The sequence below is a fragment of the Caenorhabditis remanei genome, chromosome IV, assembly GCF_010183535.1.
Source record: "Caenorhabditis remanei strain PX506 chromosome IV, whole genome shotgun sequence".
Classification (NCBI taxonomy): domain Eukaryota; kingdom Metazoa; phylum Nematoda; class Chromadorea; order Rhabditida; family Rhabditidae; genus Caenorhabditis; species Caenorhabditis remanei.
In genome coordinates this window covers 19,743,734-19,752,703 of record NC_071331.1, presented here as the reverse complement: position 1 = coordinate 19,752,703, position 8,970 = coordinate 19,743,734, and the positions used below count along the sequence as shown (strand labels likewise).

At 38.3% G+C, this 8,970-nt stretch overlaps 2 protein-coding genes across 2 annotated transcripts; one reads left to right on the top strand and one right to left on the bottom strand.

The window, feature by feature from the left end:
- Window positions 1-5,719: 5,719 nt before the first annotated feature.
- On the bottom strand, window positions 5,720-6,313 carry GCK72_015298 (uncharacterized protein; the record flags this gene model as incomplete). Its single annotated transcript, XM_053730760.1, has 1 exon — window positions 5,720-6,313. One exon carries the CDS (start codon window positions 6,311-6,313, stop codon window positions 5,720-5,722), a length of 594 nt encoding a protein of 197 aa, XP_053585532.1.
- A 1,308-nt stretch (window positions 6,314-7,621) lies between these two features.
- GCK72_015297 (uncharacterized protein) lies at window positions 7,622-8,172 on the top strand (the record flags this gene model as incomplete). The annotated part of the gene is made up of 2 exons (XM_053730759.1): window positions 7,622-7,736; window positions 7,784-8,172. 2 exons carry the CDS (start codon window positions 7,622-7,624, stop codon window positions 8,170-8,172), a joined length of 504 nt encoding a protein of 167 aa, XP_053585531.1.
- Between the last annotated feature and the right edge of the window lie 798 nt (window positions 8,173-8,970).

The window sequence follows — 8,970 nt, the reverse complement described above, 5'->3', positions numbered from 1 at the left end:
GGTGTAATTGTTCCTAAGAATTTCAGTCCGAATGATGTTGTCTTGAAACAGTGAATAAAAAACTCAAGGAAAATGAAAAAGAAATTGAGTCCCAAACCAGCATGGGTTGTAAAATAAATAAAAAGTTTGACAACTTATCATTCTGAACTTTTAATGTGTAACAGCTAATCACAGTGAAATTTTATAATTTCGGAAATTTGAAGATTCACATGCAAAACATTTCTATAGAACTTTATTAGTGATCATAGGGTTTTAAAACAAGAATCGAAAAAAAATCAAAACAGTATGAACGGAAAAATAGTTCTATAAAAGTCAAAAATTTCAAAACGGAAAATTGTGGATGGGACACTTTTTTCATCCATTGCGACGTCTGAAAACCTGAAAAATACTGCATTTTCAGTGCAAGAAATGAAAGAATTGAATTAAAACGTGAAAAAATCGGCTTCACGTTTCTTGCAGTTCTTTTTTCGCAGTGTGGGAGAGACCGTGCATTGTCAATATTTCTTGAAAATCGTCCACAAATATTACCTTTTTTATTACTGCTTGATTAAAACAGAGAAGATGGTCCATATATATTTAATATAGTAGTTTCAATTCATCAGAAAACAGTGAAACTAATCCTTGAAACAGAAAATATACAAAATAATCTATGTGTTTAAAGCATGAAGTTCAAAACGGAATGAACGGAAGAGCAGTTCTATAAAAGTCAAAACTTCAAAAAACTGAAAATTGAAACAGTGAAAAAAGTTAATTGAGCGATTACAGCGATCTCACTACTAGATATCGTTGTTAGGGATGACTTTGAAGCATTACCAATACTTACAGAAAACTTTAATCAAGACGCCATGAAACAGTAAAACATAAAAAAAAAATCAGTTGATTAAAAAAATGGTAGCTCCAATAGTTTCTAAAAACTTTTTACGAGCTCTCTTCGGACAAAAACAGATAAAAATATTTCAATCTTAGAAAGTCAGAATGGATACTAAAAAAAAACAAAGTTTACATTTTATGCAGGTTTCATGAAACAGATAATTTTTTAAAGACTAAACTCACCTTTTTCAGTATTTTTCGTTCGAGTACAATACTGTTGCGTTTCAAACAATATGAATGAATCAATACTCACATTTTGAAACATCAAAAACCTGGAACGAACTTTCTCCATCACCTTGGTTGTCCAATCCAAGAAAAACTGGTTAAAAAGACAAAAAGAATGCAGTTTATCCACCAGTGTATTTCAAATAAGATAAAAAATTTATGCTACTTGAACCAGTAAAAAATTGTTAAATTTCATAGAATTCAGCCAAATCTGATATCCATTACCAACTAGTGCTTTATACTAATACATATCTAGCTAGTAACATATGAAACAGAGAATTTTCATTACTTAAAGGGGGGACTGCGGTATTCCAAAAATCGAGATTTTTTGATATGAATCGACTCAGAATTTTGTAGAAAAGAGAAAAGTCTCTTGGAGCCGGGTCCGAAAATTAGTCTAAAACGAGTTATAAGGCCTCAAAGTGTCAAAAAAGGGCCTCTCGCCGTGAAGATTTGCCTTATATTTCAAAATTTTTTCATGTTCACGGCGAGAGAATTTTACTTTGAAATATAAGGCAAGATTCACGGCAAGATGTCCTTTTTTGACTTTTTGGGGGCCTCATAACTCGTTTCAGACGAATTTCTTGAGGCCTCATAACTCGTTTCAGACGAATTTCCGGACCTGGCTCCAAGAGACTTTTCTCTTTTCTACAAAATTCTGAGTCGATCCATATCAAAAAATCTCGATTTTTGGAATACCGCAGTCCCCCTTTAAGTAATTGTGTTGAATAATTACTTATTATAACGTGCATTAATTATTAGCGTGATAACCAGCGTTCCACTAACCCGGTTAGGTCGTTATCTTGTGTGTATTTAAGTGGACTGTTTTTCCACGTCCACCAGTTTAGTCTGAGTTCTGATAAATTAATGTTCTCTTACTATTCACGTCTCTTCCCTCTTCGGCACCCAAGAACATAACAAATTGAATATCTCTTATGTAAAACAAATTTTCAGTTTCTATGAAACAGTTATAAAAAAAAATCAAAATTTATACACACCAATGCGTCGAAAAGAATCAAATTTTGAATAGTTTTATTGAAACAGTAACTTTTTCGCGCTAAAACCAAGTAAAATAGGCTTTTTCAAAAGAACCAATTCTCAAAAGTGATCGATAAACTTGCTTAAGAGGCACTATCTGTAAGAGTGAGAATGTTTGTGTTGGGCCTTGGCACAGTTGCAAAAAGTTGTTTCAATCCGAACTCTTTTCACAGCATATGTACCCCTATGATAGTGATTTACAAAAAATATGTCATCAGTCCCCTATGACGTCATCATAGGAAAATATGCCCAATAATCGACTTTTCACCCAAAAATTCATAAAAATTTCAATTTTTCAAATAACTTTAGGAAACTTTTGCAACATGTTAGGAGTGTTTTTGAATACCTCCACACAAATTTCCAGCCCCCCAGACACCCCAGAAACCGTTCAATTAAATTTCATTTTCATGTTTTTTCAACTTTTCTCGGAAATTCCCTCTAGAAATCCTCAAATTTCAAATCGTATACGTATTTACTGTAAAAAGTTCTATCAGGTCCAATTAAAAACAATAAAAAGTAGGCGGACCATTTTGAGATATTTCGATTTTTTTTAAAATCCCATAAGGGTCCCCCCTTATGAAAATTTTAATTTTGACAAAAAAATCAAAAAAAAATTTTCTCCGAAAATGATCAGAATATTGATGAAACCCTAAAAATAAGCCAATCCCAAAATAAAAAATCTCAGAAATGTGTTTGAACGGATTCCGTTGTTTTTGTTCATCCAATTTTTTCCCATTTTTTGACGTTTTCATCAATAATTTGTACAGAAGTCCTCAAATTTTAAAAGATATCCTAATTCCTCGCAAAAAGTTCTATTAGGTCCGATTAAAAGCATTGAAAAACAGGCGGACCATTTTGAGATTTTTTCATTTATTTCGAAAATCACATAAGGGTCCCCCCTTATGAAAGAAAATTTTTATCGAAAAAATAATTCGACTCTTTTTTGATGCACAAACGTTGAAAATATGAAAAAATGGTTTTTGATTATTTATCAATGTTTTCAACGTTTGTGCATCAAAAAAGAGTCGAATTATTTTTTCGATAAAAATTTTCTTTCATAAGGGGGGTGATTTTCCTTATGTGATTTTCGAAATAAATGGAAAAATCTCAAAATGGTCCGCCTGTTTTTTAATGCTTTTAATCGGACCTAATAGAACTTTTTGCGAGGAATTAGGATATCTTTTAAAATTTGAGGACTTCTGTACAAATTATTGATGAAAACGTCAAAAAATGGGAAAAAATTGGATGAACAAAAACAACGGAATCCGTTCAAACACATTTCTGAGATTTTGTATTTTGGGATTGGCTTATTTTTAGGGTTTTATCAATATTCTGATCATTTTCGGAGAAAATTTTTAGGGAATTTCCGAGAAAAGTTGAAAAAACATGAAAATGAAATTTAATTGAACGGTTTCTGGGGTGTCTGAGGGACTGGAAATTTGTGTGGAGGTATTCAAAAACACTCCTAACATGTTGCAAAAGTTTCCTAAAGTTATTTGAAAAATTGAAATTTTTATGAATTTTTGGGTGAAAAGTCGATTATTGTGCATATTTTCCTATGATGACGTCATAGGGAACTGGCGACATATTTTTTGTAAATCACTACCATAGGGGTACATATGCTGTGAAAAGAGTTCGGATTGAAACAACTTTTTGCAACTGTGCCAAGGCCCAACACAAACATTCTCACTCTTACAGATAGTGCCTCTTAAAACCGTAAATTTTTTGTTCATTCCTACTATCAGCTCAAATTTCAAAACAGTCAATATTATATCAGTCGCTTGAAACAGTTACCCTCCGGCTGTGGGCTCCTCGTGGACTGATCCTTCGGCTGTGGGCTTCTCGTGGACTGATCCTCTGGCAGTGGGCTCCAGTCACCAAATGCTCATCGCTGAACATCCTGTCTTATGTACTCCTACACATTCATATATGAATCAACAAGTTATATATATACCCACCTCTACCAATGTGTCCGACATCTCACGGGTTCCGCCAGTCGCCATATTTACTGTGGGAAATGGGCGGGGCTTGTAGGCATATAAGACAGTAGGACTCCAGTTTTTCTATTGCGAAAAAAACAAAAAATGCCGGTGCGGTCTATGGTGGACTTATTGAACCCGTGATTGTAGCCGTAGTCGTGTTTTTTTCATTAAAATTATGTTCAAAACTAGTTTTTATCTTCAGTCGGTCTGTTGTTTGTAACTGAAAGTTCAGATACATAGTCTTTCAGATGTTTTTTTCTCGAAATGTGAGGGATTCAATAGCTTTGATAGTTGTTTATTAATAAATAAAGGGGAAACTGCCAAAGAAAAACTGCAAAAAAGGAGGGGTGTATGTTGTTTCTTTCATTCTTCTTCCTTCAAGAAGCCATAGTCTCGGCTTACGTTTAAAAACATACTTGTCAAGGGCCGGGCTTTTTTTTCAAAACTTCCGGCCCTGGCCCGGCCCGGCCCGGCCCCTCAGGCCCGTCTTTTGGAGGTTTTTTTTCAATTTTTTTTCAAATTTTTTTTTCGAATTTGAGTAAAGGTGGACTAAGTTCAACTCTGATTTTTTTCATAGATTAATGTATGTGTGTCTGAGTTCATTTTCATAGCGAAAGAAAATTTTCATTTTTTTCAAGTTTTATAATATACCGTAAATACTTATATTTTTCAACTGCCTCCCAGAGAAATTTTGAGGTTTTAAAAACTCATTAAATTTAAACGAAAAACCTGTATTGGGCATTCTTTTCGCTGATCAAGACGTTTTCAATCACGTTGATTTTATTCAGAAACAAGAAAAAACACTGAGATAATCATATTCATGAATTTTGAGAATAGATGGGGTACCGTTCTATTACAGGTGCCGTTATAATACAGTATTTACGGTAATTACTTTCGCCATTTTTTAATTGTTTTCTTCCACGACTACAGAAATGCCCAAACTGTTTCGCCGCTCGATCTCAGTGGGGTTTCGAACGAATTTTTATATTCTTTTGATAAAGAAATGAACTCACGAAAACACATAGATTATTCTGGGAAAAAATCAGATTTGACCATAGTACCCATTCAAGTTTTTTATTGCCGGAGGTGTTTCGCTGAAAAATTCAGTCAATCTTTCGAAAAATATACTAAACCATCATGAAAAAACTATGAAAAACGAGTAAATTGGGAAATTTTTCCCCATGAAAAATTGAATTTTTGGAAAAAATTTGAAAATTTTTCTCGAAAATCCCATATCCCTGAAAAGAGAGGTCTGAGGGGCCGGGCCCGGGCCGAAGCTTTTTAAGGGCCGGGCCGGGCCCGGAGACCGGCCCCTCATTTGACAAGTATGTTTAAAAACAGTCAGGATTATATCAGTCCCTTGAAACAGCAATTTTCAACGTTGCTTCAAATATATATCTAGTTGTGGAACTGGCTTTCCAAAAACGCTCACATTTTATACATAGTACTTGAAACAGTAAATTTGTTTGAAATTTTTTTTGACGAATTTCCTACAAGTTTAATAACTCATGCTGATCTAACAATACTTCCAGAGTACTTTATTCATGATTGATATAGCTTGAAACAGTGAAAAAAGTTGAAAAATAATAAGAATAAACATCGAATCACCACTGCGACATCAACCGAATGGTCTCATTCAACTCCTCAATCTGCCCTCTCAACATCTTTTTCTCATCATCATCCTCCCTTTTCTTTTTGTCTTCTTGATCCCCCAAAATCATTGCTATCTGCTCATTGGCGTACTCCAACTCGTAAACCTTCCGGTTGTATTCCGCTTTGGAGACGGAAGAAGAATCTTCTGTAGCAGTGGAATCAGTTGGAAAATCTGGAACTTTCTGTGCAGAGAGTATAGCTTCCTGCTCCAATTTCTGAATAGTCTTCTTCGCTTCCTCGATTTCTTCAACCAGTTGAGTGTTCTGCTTGACAAGACTGCTTGGTTTCTGAATTTTCCGCTTCAAGTCAATCACATCAAGTTGCCAATTCTCAATCTCCTTATCCTTCTCTCGCAACTTTTCATCACGGTTCTCAATTTCCTGGTAGAGCTCCAACTGTTTCATGTAGTAAGAGAGTTCATCGAACTTCACTTGAATTTTTGATCTACACACTGTGAGATTCCGTTTTCGCTCCTCACTCAACTCCCCCTTGAGTTCTTCAATCTTTCCCTTCAATTCCTTATTCTCCTGCTCCAACTCCTTCATTTTAGCGCCGTCATAAGCGATGAACTCCACATTTTTTGCCTTTTCCAACTCTTCAATTGCTTCCAGATAATAAGTTTCATTTTCCACATTCCAAATCTCAAGATTCTCGAATTTTTCTTGACTCTTGTGGCCATCTCTTCTGTCTCCCGAGGGGGACGGAAGGCCGCCGGTAAGAGCCGAGTGAGATGTACATGTTCTCGCAATTATACCTTCCTTTTAGGTGGTTCAGAGGTATTAGAAGGCGCCCATTTGTAAGGAATAACACGTGTTATAGATAACAGGTTTATTAGGATAAAAAGCATGTCCAACGAGGGACTGCATTAAAAACCTATACCGGTTATCTCCTTTACAGAAAATAGGGTTAAAGGAGGAAAAGGTTCGTAGAGGACTAGAAGAATACCCGAGGTGATTCTCCTAAAAGGAGAAGAACCGAGGGATTCGCCGAGTGCTCGACTACAACTTCTCCAACAAATCTACAATAAATTGGGGAAAAACTCAACAGAATAATCTAACAAAAGAGAAAGTTAGAAGACTGATTTAATTATGATTTAGGCCAAAGGTCGCTGTCGGTCGACTACGGTTGCACTCGTTTCCTGTGTGTCGGCGCGGCGAGACCCATGAAGTTGTAAAGAGAGTGCGCCTTTGATTGTGGAGACGCAGACAACGATTGTGGCGGTGATTTGAATTGAAAGGGAATTACTTCCGCTTCCAATGAAGTTAAAGAATGGGAAAAAGGGAGAAAAGAACAGAAAGTAAAATATGAAATAAATGTAAACTAAATTAGAATAATTTAGAGAACAATTATTACATTTTAGTTTGGAGTGGGACAGGACCCTGATTCGGGGACCAGGAGACTGTCAACACTCCGGGGGGTCTGAGGCCCGGCTGCTTGCGTTATGATCACATAACATGCAAGCTTGGCTTTCGGTTTGCGAGGGTTGTAAGGCCGGACACGGTGACTGGGTAAACTAGCTTTCGCTTGATCGACGCCGTCAGGACGAGAAGACATCATAGGATAACTGACACCTAGACTCTGATTAGCAGTGTCTTGGGGTACAATTTCACCATGAGAGATCGCGGACCCTGATGACTTCGCCCTGTCATCCATATTCTTGAATTTGCGTTGTCGAGGGGCTCTAGGATTAGGGTAGAACTTTTCAGAATCGTTAACAGATGTGTTTCGATTAACATCCAAGCTAGGAACTCTCCGTTTGGCGCCTTCTCCAGATGCGTCTGAACGACTAGCATCTGAATCCGGTGCTGGAGGAGCTCTCCTAACTTTGGATGCGCCTGATCGACTAGCAACCAATGTCGGGACTTCTCTCGTACAACCTTCTTCTGATGTGCCTGAACGACAAGCATCAGAAACCGGTCTTGGAGATACTCTCCTTCTTTTGGATGTGCCATAACGACCAACATCTACGTCCGAAACTGTATCAACTGGAGTAGCCGAGAAATACTCGGGTCCAGATGACTTTAGTCCAATCCTCTTCCTGGGTGCGCCTGAACGACTAGCATCCAAGTCCGTGGCAGATTCGACTGGCTGGGCACTACCGGATCGAGGTGTACCATCAAAGGCTAAAGAATTAGCTTTTCGAGGGATACCACTATCGGGAAAGTACTCGGAACCAGATGACTTTAGTCCAATCTTTCCTTTGGATGCGCCAGACCGACCAGTATCCAATTCCGGCGACTCTCGTGCCTCTCCCTCTCCAGATGTGTCTGAACGACAAACATCTGAAGACGGAACTGCAGCTGAGCTGCCAATTTTGGAGGTGCCTGAACGACTAACATCCAAGTCCGGACCTTTAACAGATGGGGGAACCGCTCCTGGACCCATGCTATCCCCTAGTGGCTGAGATTCAGAAACTAGTGGAAGCAATGGATCGATGAGAGGCTCGGTCCCATTAGACTTTAGTCCAATTCCTTCTGTAGGAGTGTCAGAACGACCAACCCCTACATCCGGAATCTTTGAACCTGCTTTATCCAACACTTCGCTGACTCCTTCAACTGGAACTTTCTGCGATTTCTGTCCTATTACTCCAATCTTCGACTTGTTTTGGCTTTTGGAATGGATCGAGAACGTAGCAATGCAAGGGGGATCCGGAGGTGCCCGAGGATCAACAGATTGCTCGACCGGCTCGAGAGCTGGATCGTCTTCCGAGGGGGAGACTTCGAGGGGAATCAGATGATTCACTGGCCGCTCATAGATCTTACCTTTGCATCTAACAGTCGCTACATGGATTTCTCCCGAGGGACTGTATTTTAACGTCTCAATCACTCCTAGAGGCGCTGTTGCTGGCAAGGCAACAGTTGGACTGCAGATCGCGGATGGCCCGGAGTCAACCTCTAGAGAATTATTGCGAGCCCCCGAAGGGGCCACAAAAAAATTCTGACTCCTCCGCCTGGTTTGAAGTCTGCGGACCCTTCCCTCCTTTAGGAGCGAAATTTCCACTAGACTTCGTAGGTTTACTCGAGATCAGGGATGTAGCCATTACTGACTCTTCCGGTATCTCTTTCAACCTCTGAGAGACATTAGCAGCTCGGAATCGATCAACGAAGGCATGATCGCTCAGAAAACGGTCATATTTTTCGATGATGTCTTCCACCGAGGGCTGCGAACCGTTGTCAAACAACGGTGTGATGATACGAATCAT